General features: G+C 42.2%; 1 protein-coding gene across 4 annotated transcripts in view; it reads right to left on the bottom strand.

The window, feature by feature from the left end:
* LOC113046766 (gastrula zinc finger protein XlCGF8.2DB-like) overlaps nucleotides 1–9,181 on the bottom strand; it is a 110,223-nt gene extending 101,042 nt beyond the window's left edge. The window contains exons 1-3 of one of the 4 annotated variants that reach the window (XM_026207724.1): nucleotides 9,114–9,142; nucleotides 5,861–5,987; nucleotides 4,918–5,053 (exon numbers count right to left, since the gene is read on the bottom strand). In XM_026207724.1, the coding sequence (XP_026063509.1) occupies nucleotides 4,918–5,002 (85 nt within the window). In that variant the 5' untranslated portion in view covers nucleotides 5,003–5,053; nucleotides 5,861–5,987; nucleotides 9,114–9,142. Of the gene's footprint in view, nucleotides 1–4,917; nucleotides 5,054–5,860; nucleotides 5,988–9,113 lie in introns of those variants that run through there. The other 3 variants (XM_026207723.1, XM_026207729.1, XM_026207730.1) reach the window with 3 other exon arrangements.
* Between the last annotated feature and the right edge of the window lie 15,870 nt (nucleotides 9,182–25,051).

Raw genomic sequence — 25,051 nt, forward strand, 5'->3', positions numbered from 1 at the left:
GCTTTGGCTAGTGGATGCACATCAGCTGCCTGACACCGTTGCAAATCCGATGATGATTGGCTGGGTGGGCGGTGCCCTGCTCACGCTGTCTCACTGCACGCTCCCACAACCACTAAATCCAAGATGGCATCAGCGATAATGGCGTTCTCGAACTGGAAGTACCGGGAATTAAAGGCAAGAATGTTACTGTAACATGCACGGTATGCCCAGGTAAAAATACTTTATCCACGTCTTTAAACTCAAATATGCAGTTTATTTATAAAGACAACGTCTATTTAAGAATGTGTTTCGCTGATAGTCGGAGGTTGTCTATTCGCGTCTTTGCATTGACTTAACATTAAAATCACTCGCGCCAGACCCTCTATTTGCGTCTGGTGTGAACGCACCATAAGAGTTGGATAGTGTTCTGTTCATTGTGCAGTAACGTTAGGCCTAATATACAGTTACAGAGATTTGCATTAATGGCCAGGTTTCCCTTTTCTTTTTACCCAGGTTTAAATTTGTTTGTCTTAATTTTGCACTTGAATTTTATTTTCAAACATTTATTTTTTATACATTTTATTTCTATGCATATCATATGGCAGGCTGCAATCTATTGAGTTCAAATAAATAAAAAAATTCTAAAATACTTAGTGTTTTTATTCTTCAATAAGTTCATATAAACATCTTATATATTAAAGATGTTATATGACATAATAGCATTATGGAACATAAGAAATAACGTCACAGTTACTTTGCTGAGTAACTAATTACTTTTACAATGTGGTAACTGAGTTACTAACGCCTGTTTCACATATAATCCGTCTGCAGTGCGTATGCAGTGCGTATGCAGTCTGTGTGCGTTACGTATGTTGTGCTGAAGCAGCACGGACTCATTGTGCTTTCACACAGGACGCGTTTGCAGTCCGCTACTGATCCGCGGCAGTTTAAACCGTAAAACACAAGCTTTGTCCATTATTTTGATATCAAATAATGTAAAAAAATAATAATAATAATATCAAAAAGCTTTTTCAGCATTACGATACTCTTATCACAGTAGGCTACAGTAACAATCTTTCATAGACATATTTAAATTCAAATATAAACAACGTATTACTACTCATGGATTTGACTGCTAGGTTTTTATAATAAGTTGCTGAAACAAGCTGCAACACATTTTAACACAACATTAGCCTACTTTTCTTGTTAGGATATCACAAACATTCAAAATTAAAACTAACCACTGACAGAAACAGTCGACTCTTGTGCCTTTTAAATTTAAATCTTTATAACACGCAATCCAACAGGTCTTAAATAACTTTGTTTTTCTGCCTCTATAAAAGTGCATACATATAATGTTGCCTTGTTTCTCTAAAGCTGCTCTTTTTCTTGTTTTAAATCTAGCCAAAACCCATGTGTTGCGTGTGAAACACAGTAGGCTTTGATTAGTATACATTTATTGTGAAATGACTGCATTTCCGTGTGAATCATGTTCATTTTTACTGCGAACAATGCGCTGTCACTTTAATTCAGCCCATGCAGCACAGCAAAAATAGACTCTGTACGTAAACGATCACAGCACTGCTTTAGACGCACTGCTCCTGGAATGCACTGACAAACCCGCAACCACGTGCAGTGTGAACACTGGAATCCATTAACATGGGTGCATAAAAAAATACGCAACGCACCACAGACGGAGTATGTGTGAAACGGGCGTAACTCAGTTACATTTTAGGATAAGTGAAAGTGACATTCAGCCAAGTATGGTGACCCATACTCAGAATTTGTGCTCTGCATTTAACCCATCCGAAGTGCACACACACAGAGCAGTGAACACACACACACACACACACACTGTGAACACACACCCGGAGCAGTGGGCAGCCATTTATGCTGACTTTATGACCACGACTTCCCACAAAGTAATTTGTAACTGTAACTAATTACTTTTTTAAAGTACGATGACCAACACTGGTGATTTCCTATCCTGTTTGAGCACTGGTTATCCAGATTTGGTGATTCTGAAAAGTTCCTGTCCGGATCAGATTGATCCAATCCGATGTTGCTTTAAAAAACTGGTTCCAAAAGTAAGCTGGATTACGTGATCACGGATCGCAAAAAAAGGATTACTAAATCCAGATCAATTTTATCTGGATTAAACCTTTTGAAAAACCGCCCCAGGCCATTGTGTTTAAAAAGCATGAGGGATTTAGGGATGAGTTTAGCTCCACACAGCCTATGGGCCTGTTTATACCCGGTCATTTCATGTGTTTTTGCTGATCGGATATCTTGATTTGTTCAAATGTTTCCATATACACTTGGCCACATATATGTGTTGTTGCAAAATGGATAAAATTCTGATCTTCAATTCCCACAATAATTTTATGTTTAACATAATTCAAAATGCGCATCGGCTCGCTGAAGAGATGCTCAGCTACTTGTCGGCAGTGATTCGTGTTACATAAGCACAGTCATATATGACAATAACATGCCATATAGCCTATAACACGCTCTCACACGTTTATTATTTAGAATAAATTAGTATTATTATTATTAACATTATTAATTAATATCATTATTATATTTTAACAATTTGGGAAGAGTAAAATTTACATTTGTGGTTACAACAACCAGACCACCTCCTGAAGTGGTTTAAGTGATCGGATTCATATCAATCTCAAATGCGTTTCAGAGGTTATTTACACCTGGGGCCTGATGTGTAAACGTTTCATACGCAGAAAATGGCCATGGAAATGTGCATACACAATTTTCAACGCACATATTTGGATATATAAAAAATAAACTAGGCTTAAATGTGCACACCGTAAGGACACTCTAAGCCATGCGTACGCACTCTTTTACTGGAGTGTGCGAAATAAGGAAGCAAACGGAATGATTTTAAAGTGTTTTACATTAGACAAAATTTATTATCTAGAAATTACAATATTTAATATAAATTTTAACAGAAATATTTGCAGTGGATGTGCTGCTTTCAAACTATTTTTCTGTGGTTTGAGATGTAATGTTTTAATCACAGCGAGGATTGCTTGGTGTATAACAATTCCACTTTAAATTGTTTTCAAAATATCAAAACTTCAAAACAAATCTTTCTATTTTTGCACAACTAATAATCACTGAGCTGAACATGATTCGTATGATGGCTCTGAAACACAGATGGTAACGACAGACATAAGGATGGCTCATTAATCAAAGAGTCCATTAGCTGGTTTAAAAAGGTCTGATGACAGTATAACCTATGTTCACAGGTGTGTCACGCACAGTCAGCAGCCTAGTTATCGCCCCTTTTGTGCTCTTTCAAATATTGTGACAAACATATGCATATTAAAACTACCGTATTTTCCGGACAGTAAGTCGCACTTTTTTCCATAGTTTGGCTGGTTCTGCGACTTATAGTCAGGTGCAACTTATTTATCAAAATTAATTTGTCGTGAACTGAGAGAAATGAACCAAGAGAAAACATTACCGTCTCCAGACGCCAGAGGGCGCTCTAATGCTACTCAGTTCTCCTGTAGTATACACTGAAGACATAGAGCGCCCTCTCGTGACTGTGGACGGTAATGTTTTCTCTTGGTTCTAAATAAATGCGACTTCTAGTCCAGTGCAACTTATAGATGTTTTTTTCCTCGTCATGACGTATTTTTGGACTGATGCAACTTATACTCCGGTGCGACTTACAGTCCGAAAAATACGGTAGGTGTTTTAAGCTCCATAAATGGTTATTTCGGAGAGGAGATGAGGTGGAGATTCACACACAATCTTCAGCTGACTGGGTAATACAAAAGGAATTTTGCGCAGATTCTGAAGTATGCATAGCTTTATAAATCTGAAAACTTTTGTACGTACGCAAAATCTAGCTTTTGTGCACGCACACACACACACACACACATTTAGGATTAAATCAAGTTTTATACATGAGAACCCTGATCTTTTCACGTTCAGAAAAGTGACCAGATGTAAACAGCCCCTATATCTACAAAACTGCTAGAAAATTACATACAGGTGTTCGATTAGGGAATAAGTTAATAGAAAAATGCAAATCTAGTGAAGTGGGGTATGAGTGGTTATGAACAAATGAATGAAAGGCATTTGTACGTGATTCACTCCGTCTCAAATTGTGCTCACAGAAACAAGTGTCACTCCTGCATCTCGGTACACTTTCAACAAAATTTTTTTAGTCTCGAGCAAGACTATACAACATTCACACTACAGGATTTGACTGATTTTTGTGTGGAAAATGCGACAGTTCACCACATAAAAAGAAATGATCATTGATGTTTCCCTGGCCAAATTCAAAAACTAAACTGAAATGAAATCATCTTTGAGGTCAAGGTGGCCCCTTGGTGTTTCGGGGGCCCTTTGCAGCTTGTGTATTTTGAGTATAGGGAGGATTGGCTCTGTGCCCGCCCAACTATTTAGGTAGGATTAATGTTGAAATGCAAGTAATGACTAAGTTATAATAAAATAATATTATTGCTGTTAAGACTGTTGTGTTCCTTTGTGTTGTCATATGCTTCAAGTCCATGTGCGCCGTTGTGCAAAACATTTGTATACTTTAACCACCTCAGAGGAAAGTGGGGGTCCCGAGGTACTGAGACTGTTATTTTGGGCGTCGTCGGCTGAAAGGTTTGGGAACGCTAGTCTATATCGTTGCTCATGCAGAGCAAAATACCTGCTACTAGGGAAGTGATATTTTGGACCAAGGCTTCAAGCATCGTCAGAATAGTCCATCTGCCATCAGTGATTCAACCGTAACGTTATGAAGCGACAAGAATACTTTTTGTATGCAAAGAAAACGAAAATAACAATGAGTGATTAACGACAAAATTTTTATTTTAGGATGGAGTATCCCTTTAACCTGGCAGTAAGATTTTAATAAGGATCAAATAAGTGCGTTCTGCTTTGAGACTGAAAACCAACCTGTTTGTTCCTCAGTATCTTCTTGTTTCACACTGATTGTATCTTCAATCTCAATGTCTTCACTCTCCTCTTTAATAGACGCCATCTTTACGTCACATGGATCTCAGTAGCTTTACTTTCGATGTTCTTCGACACTCTGTCACAATTAAGATAATAATAATTAACAGAAATGAAAAATAAATTCAAACTAAAGCCTCGTTCAGACTGTCAGATTAAATCCAATTTAAATCAGATCATGTTTAGGGTGTACTCACACTAGGCACGGTTGCCATGAACCGGACCCGAGTACGATTGTCCCCCCTCCCTACTCCCCCTCTGGCCTGCACTCACATATAGGGTTTCAGCATTCGTGCCGGAGCACGCTTATGTCATTATGGTGCGACGGTTTCGGGATAAACAGGAAGAGTGGCGCTCTCTGAACACAATGGAGTGCATCGCTCTGTTTTCTTTGTGGATAATTTTGTGTTGTTTGGTCCACAGCCTGTTGTTAAACAGATGTGTCGCCTTAGTGGCGCGAAATTTTTCGCGTAATAATCGTGCTGCTCGTATGAGGATGTTTGCAAGGTACCAGCTGAAGTGCAGCAAGGACTTTGCAGTTTTTAGTTTTTATGCATTTTGCACCTCTGCCTTAGACCAAATCGACCCTTTCCCTACCATGTTGGTTTTGGAGCGTCGCAAAACCGTGATGCAAAGCGTCCTTTTTCGTGCTCCGGCACGGTTAGCGCTCACACTGCATGCGAACCGCGCCCGAGTCCAACTGAACCGTGCCCTGGCCCACCTCTTCCAAGCGGGCCAGGGCCGGCCAATCGAGCCGCGCCCGGGCACGATTCGGAGCACTCACACTAGTCAAACGAACCGCGCTTTGGTGGTCAAACGCACTCGGGCACGGTTCAAACTGGCAGTGTGAGTACACCCTTAGATAGTTTGAATGGGAGTGAATTACTTGGAGCCCTATTCAAATCGAATCCTGGAAATCTGTTTCAGTCTGACCAAGCTTTTTCACATTCTCACACCTCGTAAAACTTGAACACATGGACATCTTTGCAAAGACAAGGTTGTGCTGTTGTGAACTGCAAGTCAAGCGAAAAAGACAAATAATCAAAACAGCAACATGTTGTCATGTTGTAAGATAACATCAGGAGCCTGTTTCATAAAACAAGTTTACCAAATAAAAAGACGCTTAGCAAAGCGGGGATTAAAGTACAAAACCTGACTTGAAATAACCTAACAACTCAATCGGGACTAAAGCAGTTTCATAAATGACAATTTAAGGTAACGCAATCTCAATAGTTTGATCCAGGTTGAATGAGACAACATTATTTGATGTTCATGCTTATTCTAAAGCAGCTTTTAATGTCGATCATGGATCAAATCCATTCACCACGGAAAACAGTGAATATTTATGCTGTTTAATGCATTTGAGACCTTGTGTTTTCCGGACAGAGTACAACGAACATGTCACAGGTATATTCTTCATCTGTAAATGTTACAAAGTCATGAAGAAATGTACATTTTCCTGTCAGGAGAGAGCGAGGTTTAAGTGAACGAGCGCTGCTGCGCACTAAACAGATGGAACGCAATAGAATTATAGCACAATAATTCTGAATTTTTTAGATTGTAATGTTTTAATGTTCTACTGTAACCATAAAAGGTACAGCAGTCATAAAAGCTAAGAGAAAGGCTGCATGGCTAGAAACTGCTGATCAACTTCAGTAGCGACTATGTTAAACAGGGTTCGTACAGAAACTTTGGAGGTCTTTCAAGGACTTTTCAAGCACCACTTTTTTGGTTTTCAAGGATTAAAATAAGATAGCTTATGAAACTATTTTGTTATTATCTTTCAAATTCTAATGAACTTATAAAACTGAATGGCACAAATAAAGTGCAGCACAAAAGCATGCAATGACTGTGGCAACTTTAACATTTGAAAGGATATTATGGCAAAGTTATCGCTCTCCTTGTTCAAACTGATTTTGTTTTTTCATGAATATGACTGACCTTAAGAATTAATGCTGTATCACACGCTAGGGAAATTATGAGCTATATAACCATAATACACTTAGCTCAGGAGATATACAGATACTTGGTTCACTAGAATAAGACAATATAAGATAAGATTCTTTTTTTTTAAATTACAAAGTATTTGTCTTTTATTCACCCACATAAAACAATGCAGTTGTATTTTGAAACATTTTAACTAATCTATGGCTGTAACTAATAATTTTTTGGTAATCTGATTATTTTGACAATCTAATATTTTTTAGTAAAACTAAAAGACAGAAGTGAAAAACTATTTAAAAACTATGGCTATTTATAAACTAACATGAGGTAATAATAATAGGGCTTGGGCGTTGTGACTTCATTACTTGGCGTGGCCGCCATGTTGATAGCCTCCTTTACTGCTACTCGGACAACTGTGCAGTGTTTAGACATACTCCCTCTCAACCAGGTAAATCTATTTCAACCATGGTAAACCGTTGCTGTATTGTGGAGTGTAACAGCGCAACATATAATCGCCATGGGGAAAATAAAGTGAGAATGGATTAACACTGCTTTCCTGCTTGGAGGCGCGACTACGGAGACCATAACATCTGAATATTAATTTATATAGCTTAAGTTAACATTGAAAATACGGGAAATTTCAACATTCATCTTTTTGTTGCTATCCCTCTGCTGACAGCAAAAATTCGTATTACAAAACTTCTGCATTAACTAACTTTAAGCGATTTGTGAAGCTAGGTCTAACGTGACTTTAGTTACAGATTGGCGTGAAATCGTGCTCTCACAACAACCACGCTATCTTAAAAAGCCCAACATCACGCTAAGGTTGCTTTCAAGTAATCAAAACGATGCTTTGAAAACATCTTTTCATTGGAATGGCAAGGAGTAGCAACAGGACAACAACACAAAGACTTGACAGGTCTGATGGAGGGGCTAACGGGATATTTTATAGGAAAATACTAAAACGGGAAGACAGCGGGAAAAGAGCTCAAATACGTGAGAACCTCGAAATAACATGAGGGTTGACAGCTACTAACTACACTTTTGAAATACAGTTAAAAGTCCACGTGTGAATGGTTGTTAGCACTAACAGTTAACACTAAACAAGCAGGTAGGTAGAGCGTAGTTTACCTTTGTCCGAATTACTGTATAGTGTTTGTCGGCTTTATGATCTGCAGCACCTGAACCTATCCATTTGTGAACTGTACCTGAGACTTCAATGACTTGTAGCTTCGGAACTATTCTGAAGTGTAGGCGCTCACAAAACAAACAAGGTAGCCGAAGATATCTACTCTTTGTTGGGAATTTCATATGGATCTAAACCGTTAATAGTGCAGATTTTGTCCACATACCCATCCCTGGCATTGCTATTTAGCGTATCCCTATAAATCCCACAACCTTTTCCCGATTTTAACATCTTTTTTTCTTTCTTCCAACTCTGCTTCTTCTCGTTCAACTTGCTGTATGTTTACATTCGCGAGGCCATCAACATGGCTGCCACGTCCCCAGAATGCACTCGATGCCCAAGCCCTATTGGTTCAAATAAAGTATCAAAAATAACATGGTTTTATTGAACAACCTGAAAAAATATGCCTACATAATGTTATATGCCTACACAAAATACGAACATAACCAATTTAAATGTTTAAAATAAAATTAGATTAGAACAAATACCTGCAGAGGGCGCCAATGACAATGCCATGCATCACTTTACAGCGTGATTCAAGGACGTTTAAATCTATGCAAACGTAGAGCGATGGTTTTAACTTTTATTTTGAAATCGCGATGTACAAGAAATCGCATACTTAGAAATATGTTGATGAATTCTCCTGTGTTGTCAAAGGTTTATAAATCATTTACGTTTCAAATCTAGTGAAATAAACATGGACCGTTTTCCCAGATGAACGTTAATCAGCATTATTTGGTTCAATTCATTCATATCTACGTACTAGTTACTGAATTAATGTTTATTATTAACTCACGATTCACGATAAAAGGAACGAAATGAGACGCATCTTTTCTGTAACGCGTGTGGATGCGCTTCTGAATATGTGTAAAGCTTATACATGTTAGATAAAAGCATTGCTGTGTTACAATTTAATAATAATTAAGCCATTTTACATAATTTGTAAAAACAAAAATAGCCCGTCTGAGGAGCACTGATTTAAACGCTTTAAATGCTTAAAACCACAAACCGTTCTTCAGTCGAATCACAACAAATGCAGGAGCGCGGCGCAGCCTTGTGACGTCACAGCGCCACACCAATATAAAAGTCCCGTTCAAACGAACGTCTAACATTACAGACGTGCATAGAAATGTTCATAGAACAGTGTCATGGCACACTAGCAACAATACTGTGTTGACATATAAAAAGCATTTTTTCTGGCTCACTTTTAAATAGTTCAAATTTGAATAAAATTGTTCAATAAAAGTACAACAGTACTGAAATAACCAATATTACATTTCACATTAAAAGAATGTAAGTAAACTCGTAAATCATTAAGTATTAAAAAAAACTACAACACTGACAGCAATTACTCCTGTTTTTTAAATGCATGCTAATGTATTTGTAAATTTCAACCATTTACATCATATACATGCATGCACAGACCTACTGCTGCAAAAATAAATAAATAAAGCTGTCTAGACAGCAATCTTGTTGTTTGTCCTCATTTGTAAGTGACTTTGGATAAAAGTGTATGCTAAATAACTAAATATAAATCTAATGTAAATGTATGTGATATAATATCTCTAATTACAAATAATCATGATCAAACAAATGTGGAGCCACAGTGTCAGAATTGTCTGTTCAGAAAAGTGGGAGATATGTGATCTCTATTTGAAAAACAAAAAATTCAGAATCATTTCAGAAGTCGGGGGACAGAAATGTAAAATATAATAACTGTCTAACTGACAGGTTTTATTAGTATTATTAAATATTAATACTGTAAGTTGGCTGATAAATACTAATACACTGCTGGACAATAATCAATAATTTGTATAGTTTATATTTTATATAGGTTTATATTTTTCCTATATTTTCCTAATGGCAATTTTATGATTTTTTGATTATATATATATTTTTTTTAATTTTTATCACAGAAAAAGGCAAAAGATATATTTTATAGTATCTATAACCAACTGCATTTTTTAAATGCTTTTTTATTACCTGGAGTTGACACACATTTATTGTCGCAATCATGTGTTTACTGTCTTCACATTTCTTTTTATTCAGCTTAGCTTTGGCTACAGATAGCTGGATATTAAGGGATGTCTGCACGTCATAAATGATCGTTCGTTTTACACTTTCTGTGCGAGAGCACCCTCCAACTTTGCGAATGAATGAAACATACACTACATGAGAGTTTTTACGTCTCAGATGATATCTGTCCTGGCCACTTTACTGTGTTTACTGGATGTTTTTAGGAAATATTTGCATTTATTCACATGCGATTGGATTGGCTACTCGTGCTGGACTGTCATGATTTGGCTAATGCAGACACTGCTGAATGATGTGCATCAGAAGGGATTTAGCAGAGGGTATACGCAAAGCCGACTGATAAAGAAGTGTGTATACCCTGCACTTCACCACTGGATGTCAGTATTTGATGCCAATTTGATGAACAGATCTGTACATTGATGCACATGCACTTTCTTTTCCAGATGTTTACATATGATTGAGACAAAACTCAAACTGTGTTTGTGTACCATGGGTATTTTTGACCATTTAAACACAACAGACACTTAAGAAAGTGTAGTTTAGTGCATGCTCTTAAAACTGTAATGTTGTATCAAAATGTTAAAACTGGCAAGGCACAGAGTCTCAGCTTACCCAATTTGGAAGTGGTTGTAGTGAAAATAAACAAGTGTAAATTGTCAGCTAATCATTTTTAGAGATCTGCTAGAAGCAGCAGCAATTATGAACAGATGATTTGTACGAAGACATCTAAGTTCCGTGAAAAACAGTACACGATGTCTGTGGGTGAGCACATCTTCGGCATAAAAAAATCCAAGTTTTGCCTTTTTATTTTATAATGCTGTCTTATTGCACTTCGTAGTAGGTGCATTTTAATAATGTTTTTCCCAACGAATCCTGGGCTTCAGCTCAAATTGATTAATTAATTAATTAATTAATATGACAGCTATATATATAAATATATAAGCCGTAGCCCAAGATGCTCAGGCCTGTGTCTGACAGCTTATCAGAATTCTTGTCCTGTGTCCAACCCGAGCCCCTGCTTCTTTTTTTTTGCCCCCTTCTTCCAATGGTACTGTTTCTGTTACTGAACTATTATATTAAAATAGTTCAGTTTTATATGTGTGGCGTTGCGGGGGAAGTGGTAACGGAGCTCTAATTATCAGTAGTAGCGACTACGCCACCCCTGGCTAAACGCCTGGGGAAAATAACACTTAAAGCAAAGCACACCGGTGCGTTCGCTCCCACAGAGCATCCACCAATGAGGCGTGAATCAATATAAGAATACAGCTTTATTATCATAAAGGTAAAAATGACCAAAATGAACACCAGTAGTTCAGAATAAATGGCCAGAGCCACAAGCGATAAAACAACAGGACTAAATCAAAAGGGTTAACTCAAAAGGTTACATCATAGAACTGGGGTGTCTCAGAAAGTGGGTCGGCCACACATGGAGCATCACAACAGCCCAAATTAAAGCAGCCTTCCCTTGTGGGTTTCAATCTCAAAAGACACTCTAGTGGAATTACACTACAAACATAAGTTACACCCCACACTTTTGACAAAAGACCACCTCCACACCCTAGATAGCCGCCACTCTGATACACCCCACTCCTAAGTCAAAAGAAAGAGGGAAGAGAAAGAATAAAACATTTTTTCTTTAAACATAAAACACACAGCATTGGGCTGATTAGTGCTCAATTAACAAACTAATAACAGAAAAAAACGATACAAAGCAAAATACCAAATAAATACCAGCAATAACCGCAGGAATAATAGTGGTAATAATAAATAATTATAATTTTTTTAAAGATAAGGAAAAATGATAAGCAACAATAGGAATAATACACAATGACAAGAATGAAAAGAAACAAAATAAATGAAAATAAATCAATAAAGGTTACAGGCAAACGAATTTAACCAAAAATATAACAATTCACACAAAAAACCGAAAGAAACGAAAAAGAAATCAAAAAAATGAAACTAAAGCAAAACAGCAATGTCGCGGCTAGGCCATGCCGTCAAGCATGCCCCTTGAATGGCTACTTCAGATATCACTAATTAAGCGTGCACCCAGATCGCCCTTATGCTGATCACTGGGGAAGGAGAAAACACGTTTTTTAATCGTCACCAACTCATTTGATCAGTACGGGTATGGTATGGGAATACCACTTACCGAATCCGGGGAGAAGCAAATCACCTACAGTCTGTTGTCCAACACCCATATATGGTCGCTTTATTTCCAGTTGTCAAAATAACATCGCGAGGAAGATCAACCTTCTTTTTAACAGTCATATAAACTCCCGCGGGCCAACTCTAGCTGCACAGAAAACCTAGTAATTTCACCATACACCTGCCAGCCATCGGCAAAACGCCAAACACACATACCTCCAACTCAGAGCGGTGGAATCCCGGAAGCGGCAGCAACGCCGTGATGCAATCAAATGACGTGCCTCTGTGCTTGGAAATGCCGCTTTTATACCAACTGAGGTACCGCTTAATTATCGGCGAACTGGTATTCACCACAATCTACCCCCCTCAGCTTTTGCATCGCCCACCCGACGATGCACCAGCCAATAACAACCCCGTCACCTTAATTCCAAGGTCTAAAAATAGCCCCTATACAATTAGACCCGGAAGCCACTGTCCCGATCACCGTACGAGGGAGGTGGTGAAGGTTGGAGTGGTGACCGGCAGTTACTCGCCCTGTTCGTCTCACCCCTTCAACTACTTCCAACCCTAAAACTGATACCGGGGCAGGATGACTTTCTACCACCTCTACTTCACTGGATCAGCCAAGTCTAGTACCCCCTCTGGTGACCGATCTTCGTTGCATGCCGATGAATTAGGCACCACACTCTCCCTGCTCAATACATTGGAACCACCAGCTATTACTTGTACCAAATCAATCTCCTCTTCCTCCTCCTCTTCCTGCATAGGCACCTCTCTAAACTCTAACTGCTGCTGTGGTGGTTCTACCGCAAAATCACTACCCTGTACCCGCCCTTTCAATAAGGAACGGTGTACATTCCTCACCTTACTCAAATCGTCCCTGGGAGCAATGGAATAAACCCCACCACCTTCCGAAGGAGCCCGCACTACCTGATACTCAATCGAACTCCACACATCCTGGATCTTATGCCGACCTTTATGACCATATTCTCGCAGGTACACCCGCTGGCCCTCCACCAAAGGTACATCCCGTACCTGCTGGTCATGCTTCATTTTCCGTCGCTTGGCTGCCTCCTGTAATCGCCCTTGTGCCCCTTCAAAAGCCGTATGCAACCTGGCTTGATGCTCCAGAATCCATTCGTGTATACTACCAGCCACTGGTTCCTGTACCCTACCCAACAGGAAATCCACAGGCAATCGTGGTTCCTGTCCTAGCATCAAAAAATAGGGTGACTCACCAGTGGCTTGATGAGGGGTGGTATTATAATAGAAGAGAAGCTGAGGCAAACATGACACCCAGTCCCTCTTCCTGGACACTGGTAAAGTACGTAGCAGATTGTGCAACGTCCGATTAAAACGTTCGCATTGACCGTTACCTGCCGGATGATAAGGGGACGTAAGAGACTTCTCCACTCCATACAGGCCGCACAGCTGGCGAATAAGTGCGGACTCGAAGTTCCGTCCCTGATCTGAGTGCAACCGGCCTGGAATACCAAACTTGTAAAACCACTCATTGACCAAGACCTGAGCAACAGTTTCAGCCCGCTGGTCCCGTGTAGGAACAGCAAGAGTATATTTGCTGAAGACGTCAGTCATTACCAGCACATTTTCTACCCCTGAGGTCGAAGGCTCTAACAACGTATAGTCAATGGCCAGAATCTCATTAGGCCGTGATGCCAACAAATGACCCATGAAACTCTGCGCCACTGGCCGTGTGTCTTATCAGACTGACATCTTTCGCATTCCTGGCACCAGCGGGCCACATCTGATGCTAACCCGGGCCAATAACACCTTCGCCGAACTAATTCGGCAGTTCGCTCAATGCCCTGATGTCCATGACATTGATGCAACTGTGTCAGCACCTCGGTCTTCAAAACAGATGGTAATATCAGCTGCAAGAACTCCTCTCCGCCCTCCGGGCACTGAACCCTACGGTACAGTGTCCCATCTTGTTCTACAAAACGGTCCCACTGGCGGAGTAACTTCAATGCCTCCACAGACAGCCCCTGCCTCTCCTCAACCCTGGGACGGGCCTTCCGCCTCCAAAATGGCAGGAGCTCCGAAATAACTGGATCCTCCGTCTGCAATAAACAGACATCAACACCAGAAGGACCAGGTAAAGTAGTGATAGCTGCTTGCTGTACCTCGACAACTGATCTGACCTCCTCTACTTGCTGCAGCAATGCTGGTATTGCTGCTCCCGGGGCTAATGCATGCAATGGCCCCTCTTCTGGAAAATTCTGGCGGGAAAGAGCATCGGCATTCACATTACTTTTTCCCGACCTGTACCGTAACTGAAAATTAAAAGCAGCCAACTGGGCAGCCCACCGCTGCTCGGTGGCCCCCAATTTTGCTGTAGACAAATGACTCAAGGGATTGTTATCCGTGAAGACAACACACCGACTACCCAACAAGTACTCCCGGAATTTTTCAGTCATGGCCCACTTGAGCGCCAGAAACTCCAGCTTCATAGAGCTGTAGTTAGACATGTTGCGCTCAGTGGGCCTTAGACCGCGACTAGCATACGCAATAGGACGTATTTTCCCTTCCTGTTCCTGAGAAAGGACTGCTCCCAGGCCACCATGGCTAGCATCGACCTCCAGGATAAAGGGTTGGGAAAAATCTGCGTAAGCAAGTACGGAGGCAGTAGTGAGTTTATCCTTCAAGTCCTTAAAGCTCTGTTGGCACAGTTCGCTCCAAGCCACCATAAAACCCAATCCAACTTGCTTCCTAGGCCTAGCCCTAGCACTCGAAAACTCTGCCGCTAACTTATGCAGGGGGGCTGCAATCCTAGCAAACCCCTCCACAAACCGACGGTAATAGCTAGCAAAGCCGAGAAAAGAGCGCAGCTCTGTAACATTAGTCGGACAACGCCACTGAGCCACCGCCTGGATCTTACTAGGGTCTGTAGCCACCCCCTTAGAGGAAATCACATGGCCTAAGTACTTCACCTCAGACCGAAGAAACACACACTTCTCCAGCTTAGCCTTTAAGCCCTCCCGATCCAGTCGACTCAAAACCACCTCCAGCCTCTCCAAGTGCTGCTCGACAGAAGAAGAAAAGACCACAATGTCATCCAGGTACAACAATAATGACTGGCACTGTTGATCACCAAACAGACGTTGCATGAGTCTCTGGAAGGTACTAGGCGCATTGCAGAGCCCAAATGGCATCCTATTCCACTCGAATAGGCCAAAGGGGGTGCAGAAAGCGGTCTTATACTTATCCCCCTCCCTAACAGGAACCTGGTTATACCCACTGGTTAAATCCAGAGTCGAAAACCAGTGTGCACCGGTTAGGGCATCCAGAGACTCCTCGATGCGAGGTAAGGGAAAAGCATCCTTCCTCGTCTTGGCGTTCAACTGGCGGTAATCTACACACATGCGTAAATTCCCATCTTTTTTCTTTACAAGCACAATTGGAGAGGCAAAAGGGCTACAACTTTCTCGGATGACCTGAGTCTCCAAAAACTGGTTAATGTGTGCCCGTACTGCTTCATAATCAGTTGGAGGTACACGGCGATACCGCTGCCGAACAGGAACATCATCTAGTAATGGGATATCATGCGAGATCAAGTCGGTACATCCTAAATCTCCTTCAAAAGTGGAAAACACAGACTGACACTTCCGAAGGAGATCTTTAACCTTAACCCGATCTTCCCCCGACAAAAGAGACAAATCTACTGTATCCAGCAGATCCTGTGCATAAGAAACACCAGTCTGGGAAGAAACAGAACAGACAGTACCAGGCTTAACCTCTGAGACCCCAGGGGGTAATGAAACAACAGATACGCTCGTCAATGAGCCTATAACACGACGAGGGAACAACAGAACATCTGTAGTCCCCACATTAACCACAGGAACATAGACTGTACCCCTAATCACTCTGACTAATGCTGGGGAGATTAATAACCCCATGGGGAGCCCACCCTCGGGGGGCTCAAGAAGTACTACACTGTCAGAGTAATGCTCAGAGCAGGTGGCCGCTACCAATTTAATGGTGCCACCTGGGACACGACCTGCTCGAGGACCACGTACCCTCACTGCACCAGATTTCCCAGAAGCAGGCTGAGTACTCGCTTGGTGACAATATTGTAACGCCTGAAAGACTAACTTGGGCACAGCTGATACTAGTGGAGACTCAAAAAGGGAAGGCCCGTGCTGCCCAAAAAGTTCCTGATAGCAACGACCCAAGATATTCATCCCCAAGACACCTGGTGCCTGGGCACAAATACCACCAGGAGGGTCCCAGACTACCAAGACACCACATTTTGGCAACAACTTCCCACATAGTTCAACGCTTAACTCCATGTATCCTATGTAAGGGATAGACAACCCATTGGCGGCTCTAAGCTGTAACCACTGACAAGTCTTAAGACGGTCCTGACCCCAAGGCTCGAAATGCTCCCGAAAACAACTTTCAGTGATTGTGGAAACCATGGATCCCGTGTCAACTAAACAAGGAACTGGCACACCACCCATTACCACCATCAAATGAGGACAAGACGACATTAACTGCAACACGGAATCACCTCTACCTGGAATATCAGAGCCAGAGTGGCCCCCTACCGAACTGTGGCTCAACAACTCGGCGGGAACTAGTTTCCCGACTCCGCACCTGAACGAGGGAATGCCCCTACTAAAGCCCTAGTATTAGGACGGGTGACAGAGGGAGAGCGGGGTGGGACCCTTTCCCCATCGCAATCCCTCGCAAAATGACCAGGTTTTTGGCACCTCCTACAGGTCACAGGGCCACCTACTGCTCGAACACTGCGTGACGGGTTTTGTAACTGAGCAACACTTTGAGTAAGCCGAGTTAACTGTTCCTGCTGCAGTTTCAACATCTCTCTAAGCTCACTCATTTCTACAGATGGAGAAGGTTGGTCCACCCATGAAGGTGCACTGCTTTGAACCCCATACTGAAAGCCATGGGCTAAGGGGACGGAATGACTACGGCTTCTTGTACCCCCAGGCAAACCCTCCCATTCCCATCGAATAGCTTCACTACGAACATGCAGTAATGTTACTTCGGGTTGACGGCGGACCAATTGCTTTAACTCACAACGTAACGTACTATCAAGGACGTTTTCCACGAATTGATCGCGCAACAAAGTTTCTGCATTGGACAACATAACCGGTGACCTCTGCTTCACCCTCTCCAGGAGGCCCATCAGGACAAGAGAGAACTCTAAAAGAGTCTCTCCCTCTTGTTGCCTTCTGGAGAAAAAGGCTTCTTGCAAGGAGACATAGGACTGGGTATCCCCATACAATTCCCTTAAGGCGGCAATGATCTTACCTGGATCCTCCCGTTCACTTGCTGGCCTATATCTAATTTCCTCACGTGCCTCCCCCTCCAGGTGATCAAACAAAAAGAATGACTGGTCTGCCGTAGATAAGTGTCGGGCCCGAATACAAGCCTGCACTTCTTCAACCCATTCATTAATTCCCAAGCCAGACCTGCCATTAAATTTGGGGCATTTTCTGTCCCTAGGTACCAATACAAACCGCTCCGCTACGGCAACACCAGCTGAAACAGATGGCGTTGCTGCAGGGAACTCTGGTACATGGTCACTGCTAGGACCAGGTACACTGGCCTGGGCCTGCTCCTGACGCAGCTTCAAATTATCGGCTTTTAATTGGGCTACAAGTTCTCGTAATTCCCTTAACTCGTCTTCAATGATGACAAAATAAGGAATACCTCTTACCAAGGTAAAGGAATTCAGCCCAAACAGACACTCCTAACCAAATGGACACCGCTGTTTTGCTTGTACTAGACACAGAAAAACAACACCACAAGAAAAGATGAAAAAAAAAAAAACAGCTAGAACGCAAATTGAAAATCCAGGGAAACAAAAACAGCTAGAATAAAAACATCCACGCCTCAAATTGATGTCTCATACTGAGAGCAAACCCTGCCGACTACGCCAAATGTGGCGTTGCGGGGGAATTGGTAACGGAGCTCTAATTATCAGTAGTAGCGACTACGCCACCCCTGGCTAAACGCCTGGGGAAAATAACACTTAAAGCAAAGCACACCGGTTCGTTCGCTCCCACAGAGCATCCACCAATGAGGCGTGAATCAATATAAGAATACAGCTTTATTATCATAAAGGTAAAAATGACCAAAATGAACACCAGTAGTTCAGAATAAATGGCCAGAGCCACAAGCGATAAAACAACAGGACTAAATCAAAAGGGTTAACTCAAAAGGTTACATCATAGAACTGGGGTGTCTCAGAAAGTGGGTCGGCCACACATGGAGCATCACAACAGCCCAAATTAAAGCAGCCTTCCCTTGTGGGTTTCAATCTCAAAAGACACTCTAGTGGAATTACACTACAAACATAAGTTACACCCCACACTTTTGACAAAAGACCACCTCCACACCCTAGATAGCCGCCACTCTGATACACCCCACTCCTAAGTCAAAAGAAAGAGGGAAGAGAAAGAATAAAACATTTTTTCTTTAAACATAAAACACACAGCATTGGGCTGATTACTGCTCAATTAACAAACTAATAACAGAAAAAAACGATACAAAGCAAAATACCAAATAAATACCAGCAATAACCGCAGGAATAATAGTGGTAATAATAAATAATTATTATTTTTTTAAAGATAAGGAAAAATGATAAGCAACAATAGGAATAATACACAATGACAAGAATGAAAAGAAACAAAATAAATGAAAATAAATCAATAAAGGTTACAGGCAAACGAATTTAACCAAAAATATAACAATTCACACAAAAAACCGAAAGAAGCGAAAAAGAAATCAAAAAAATGAAACTAAAGCAAAACAGCAATGTCGCGGCTAGGCCATGCCGTCAAGCATGCCCCTTGAATGGCTACTTCAGATATCACTAATTAAGCGTGCACCCAGATCGCCCTTATGCTGATCACTGGGGAAGGAGAAAACACGTTATTCAATCGTCACCAACTCATTTGATCAGTACGGGTATGGTATGGGAATACCACTTACCGAATCCGGGGAGAAGCAAATCACCTACAGTCTGTTGTCCAACACCCATATATGGTCGCTTTATTTCCAGTTGTCAAAATAACATCGCGAGGAAGATCAACCTTCTTTTTAACAGTCATATAAACTCCCGCGGGCCAACTCTAGCTGCACAGAAAACCTAGTAATTTCACCATACACCTGCCAGCCATCGGCAAAACGCCAAACACACATACCTCCAACTCAGAGCGGTGGAATCCCGGAAGCGGCAGCAACGCCGTGACGCAATCAAATGACGTGCCTCTGTGCTTGGAAATGCCGCTTTTATACCAACTGAGGTACCGCTTAATTATCGGCGAACTGGTATTCACCACATATGTAATGGCAAAGCGATTATATTTTGTTTCGTATTTTTTAAGTTAATTTAGAAAAACCTTTGGAGAAATTTTTGTTTATTGAATATAGCCTAAGTTTTTGTTTTTTTATATAATGACCAAACGGCCAGCAGCAGACAGTAAGTTGATCACAAGTTTGATCAATTTAGCCTTCTTGAATCAAGACTTGCTTAAAATAAAATCAATAGATATGAAACAGTTCAATCATATAACAACGTTAGTTTAAATGTTAAACCTAGATAAATGTGCGCTATTAGGCACATATCCAATCATTTGTGCAGAGAGTGTAAGCTGAAGCCCACTTTGAAAGACATGGAGGCATCAGCGCGATCACGTGCTTTTTTTTTCAGTGGAAGTGACAACTTAAATAACTGTCATTTTTGCTCATAAAGGTAAGAGTAATACATAATTCGTACATACATCATTTTCTAAACATTTTGACATAAATGGAAGATTTGAAATAGGCCTATAATTTGCCAGTTCACTAGGATCTAGTTTTGGTTTCTTAATAAGAGGCTTGATAACCGCCAGCTTGAATGGTTTTGGGACGTGACCTAAAGATATCAATGAGTTAATGATATTGAGAAGCGATTCTTCAGCTACAGGTAACAGCTCTTTCAGTAATTTAGTGGGTACAGGATCTAATAAACATGTTGTTGGTTTAGATACAGTGATAAGTTTATTTAGCTCTTCCTGTCCTATATTTGTAAAGCACTGCAGTTTATCTTTGGGTGCGATGGATGAAACTGAAGTGTTAGACGCTGTAGAATCTACATTCGCCATTGTATTTCTTGTATTACATACTGATTTTCCACGCAATTCTAAAAACTTCCAACTTAGTTTTTCTCCATTTGCACTCAAGACTACGAGTTTCTTTCTTGAGAGAGTGAGTATTACTGTTTTTCTCTAACCTTTTTCAGTTTGATGGTGGCAACATGTATTAGAAAAAATAGTGCCCATGTCTCCGTCTGCTGTAGCGTGGTGTCACCCAGGGTCCACGGTGTCCCAGTGCCGGAGTGAAGGACATCTGGGAAGATCACGTCCTGGGTGCACCGCAGAGAGCTGCACGGGTCCGATTTTGTAAATCCACACCCGCCCATACCCACAGTGCTTAAAACCGCATCCAACCCGTTTTCCGACTGCAGCACTAATTAAAATCTGCACCCGACCCTGCTTAAAATAGAACCGACACCCGACCCGCACCCGAAATCAAATCAGTTAAGCCAATCACATTAGACACACTTTTTTCAAATTTTATTGCCAGGTCATACAGAAGTTATTACACGGCCTTTGGCATTAACACAAGGCAAACCTCAGCCTAAGCTGTCAAAAAGCCGGTACATAAAGAACATGGCTTTGTTACCACAAATCTGAGTAATGTAATTTCGTCTAGCCTACATCAGACAATTTTGGGTGTAGGCCTATAGTAGGCTGTGTTATGTATCCTGATTGACTTCATGATTAGTTAAATCTGTTTTGCACTTGCTTCGCCACAGAGTTAACCATTTCAGACAGTACAGGAGAGCATCTGTCTGATTCACTTCACGTCTGTGGTGTCACGGTTGGTAAACCGTGATCTCGGGGTGTGTGCACTTTGTGGTGAAGTCTGTGTGTTTCGCGTCTGCACTGATTAGTTTGTGGGCGTCTCCGGTAATTGTCATCAGCAACAGCTGTCACTCATTACTCATTCCCTTTATATTGGCTTGTCTCACGTCTTGTGTTTGTGAGATCGTTTTTTAATGTTGTTACCCTATTCGTCGGCTTTAGTGTTGTCTGCGTTGGATGTCTGTGTTTTTCCTAGAACTCTATTTCCCCGCAGTTCATGTGGGTTTTACGCAGGGCTCAGTGTGGCCCAGGCACGGCACCAGGATTCCAGTTTTGGATGGGCCAGACCAATTGTGGGTGGGCCTTAAATTAAAAATGTAAAAAACAAAACAAAAACAGAACAACAAAAGAGCGATTCATACCACCGTCTGAGGTTGTGCTTCAAGTCGAACGCACCCATTTTTAAATCGTTCACAGCTGAGCATCGCGAGAGGAGGATCTGCGCCAGAGCACGCATGTAAATGAGCTGCACAAAGTCATTTTCAGGTGCAATAAAAAAAAAAAAAAAAAAAACTGGATAGCCTAGATTAGGCCCATATTCACACATGTGTTAGCTATGGAATTAAATATCTGATATTCTGATTGTCAAATACATGCAAGTGGAAGTGTATTGTTGTTTAAACACCTTTATAACGATCGCGTTAGTTGAGCTGTATGCTCAATATAATTTCATGACACAAATTTTGAAATGTAGGCTTAAATCAAACACATTTCTGTATATATATATATATATATATATATATATATATATATATATATATATATATATATATATATATAAACAGAAAACAAAAACAACGAAAAAAAAAAACTGGCTGATCTTTTACGTCTGTTAACTAATGACTCTAAAAAGTCGAATGTAGGCCTATTTTTACGTTTGCACGTGACTGTTTTGAACCAGTATTTAGACCCGTGTTTAGACCCATGTTTCCCCTGTGTCTGACCCAACCCGCACCCGTATCTGACACAGTTGGATATTTTTCACCCCGTTTCAGCCAAATTTGCGGGTCATCCGTACCTGTATAGGACTCTAGTGCACCGGGCCTGTGCAGAGAAACACAAGGAGTAAACGTTGTGGGACTGTTAGTGTCACGGTAGGAAATCCATTGTTTCCTCCGTGTCATGTTTTGTGTTTGTATTCGTACTCACGTAGTCTCCATGTGCTCGTTTGGTTGATTGTTGTCACCTGGGTGTTGATTGTCTCGCTCCAGCTGATCCTCATCTCCACTCAGCTACTTATACTCACTCATCTCTCTGTCTGTTGTCAGATCCTCATTCATGTTACAGCCTCACAAGTTGGATTACCGTCTCCCGTGTTCGTGTTCTGGATTGTGTTCGTGTTGTCGTCTTCGTGTGAGTGTTCCGGTCTGTTTCTGGGTTCATCCATTGACTGTCTTCACATTCACCACCGACTTCAACATCCAGCACTTCTCACGCCACCGTAGACCTTCTATCACCATTGCCTACATTCTGGACTCAGTCTTCATCGTACTCATTGCTGTGTTTTACTACCATCTTCAATAAATCATTTCTGATTGCCTGCATTTGCTTCCTCCTCTTTTACGAGCCGTCACAGTAGGATCTGACCATCATGGAAGCAGCAGGTGATCGTTCCCCATCTCATCTGGGAGGAATTTCTGCAGAGAGCCGTTGGTCGTATGGATCGCCAAGACAAGGCGATAGATGAGATGGGTCGGGGGATTTCCCAGTCCGAACCACGCCTCCCCATTCCAGAGAAATATGCGGGTGAGCCAAAGTTTTGTCGATCATTTCTGTCACATTGTTCTCTGCACTTCGCCCTGCAGCCCCGCACGTTTACCACCGAGGAGATGAAGGTAGCATTCGTCTTGTCATTACTGACGGGGAGGGCTGCCCTCTGGGGGACGGCGGTGTGGGAGAACCAAGACAGCTGCTGTGCCTCGTTCCATGCCCTTTCGGAGGAGATGAGACTGGTCTTCGACCGCTCTGTCGCCGGGAGGGAGGCGGCTAGACTTCTCACGGACCTACGTCAGGAAGACAGGTCCGTATCTGACTATTCTATCGAGTTCCGCACCCTGGCGGCGGAGTGTAAGTGGAACGAAGAGGCGCAGTGGGATCACTTCCTGCATGGGTTGGCTGACCGCATCCAACAGGAGATCCGCGCCGTTGAACTCCCCACTTCTCTCAATGGTCTGATTGACCTCGCCATCACAGTAGACAACCGACTCGACCAAGCCGACAGACGGAGGGGGAGACCAGAGGCTCAGCGTCAGCGCTCAGAGGTTGCGGTCAGCCCACCTGGAGATCTTGAACCCATGCAAGTGGGGTGAGCTCGGCTCTCCCGGGAGGAGAGGATCAGGCGGAGATTCCTGGGACTGTGTTTATACTGTGGCAGCCAAGAACATCACATCCAGCGCTGTCCGGTAAAAGACCAAGCCCGATAGTAAGACTGAGGCTACTATCGGGTGGGATCTCTGCTAGGAAGACCTCATCTACATCGACACTCCTTCCGGTGAGTATACGGTGGTCCACCCACGCATTCGATCATCACGCTATGTTGGATTCTGGGGCCGAGGGTAGTTTCATGGACTTCAAGTTTGCTAGTAAGCTCAACATTCCTCTCACCTCCCTCAAACACCCCATTGCACCTTTTGCACTCAACGGACACAGACTGCCAGTCATCACACAGACCACTTTACCTGTTTCTCTCATCACATCTGGTAACCATACGGAGGAGATTTCATTTTTCTTCATGGACTCCCCTCTATCTCCCATTGTTCTCGGTCACACCTGGCTCCATAAACACAACCCCAGGATCGATTGGCGTCTCGGATCTGTGGTTAGCTGGAGCGAGGAGTGTCATTTGTCTTGTCTTTTGTCTGCTGGTGTTAATGTTTCGGAGTCTGTGTTTCAGGGGGAAGCAGTGGATTTGGCTAACGTGCCCGCGGAGTACCACGACCTGAAGGAGGTGTTCAGTAAGTCTCGGGCTGATTCTCTTCCTCCTCATCGTCCCTATGACTGTGCGATAGAGTTATTGCAAGGTACTTCTCTGCCTAAGGGCAAGTTATATTCTTTGTCTATTCCAGAGACGGCGGCCATGGAGAAATATATATCCAGTTCTCTAGCAACGGGGTTCATCTGAGCTTTTTGATTTGAGGCTGCAAGCTTAAGAGAATAGACAAAAGACAAAGCCAGTTATCTTCGGAGGAAGTCCATGGAAAATGGTCAAAATTGTTCCTGTTTGTTGTTGACGGCTGTACTGCGTTTGAGCTCCGTCACTATATTCTTTTCATTGACTATTTTTAACTTAATCAATTTTATACATCATCGTTTCCGTTTATATAACGTGTGAATATACCCTCTATTGTATTCTACAACAAAAACAATCAGAGCGCCTCGCTATCACTAGTTTTACTTTGATCTCCCGGGTCCGCTATTAGCTTTTAGCCAGTTAACATCAGCAAGCGTGGTTGCTGCTAACTGCGCTTACATTGCTACTACTCTATTCACACACATTACCACCGTTGTACTCACTGTTACTTGCTTTAATGGCGGATGAATGTCTCCACTCTGTGCAGCTCGAGCTCAAGGCCGTGGGGAAGCAGATTCGCGACCTGGAACAGAAGCAGGCCCAGCTGAGAGAGCGGAGAGCCGCGCTGGAATCATCCCGGGCTGACGCTCACAAGTCCGGGGTAAGTATACAGCGTGCTGTTAACAGTCCCACCACGTCTACTCCGTGTGTTTCTCTGCGCAGGCCCGGTGCACCCAGGACGCGATCTTCCCAGATGTCCTTCACTGCGACGCTGGGACACCACGGACCCTGGGTGCA

The sequence above is a fragment of the Carassius auratus genome, chromosome 28 (genome assembly GCF_003368295.1).
Source record: "Carassius auratus strain Wakin chromosome 28, ASM336829v1, whole genome shotgun sequence".
In the NCBI taxonomy this organism is placed as follows: Eukaryota; Metazoa; Chordata; class Actinopteri; order Cypriniformes; family Cyprinidae; genus Carassius; species Carassius auratus.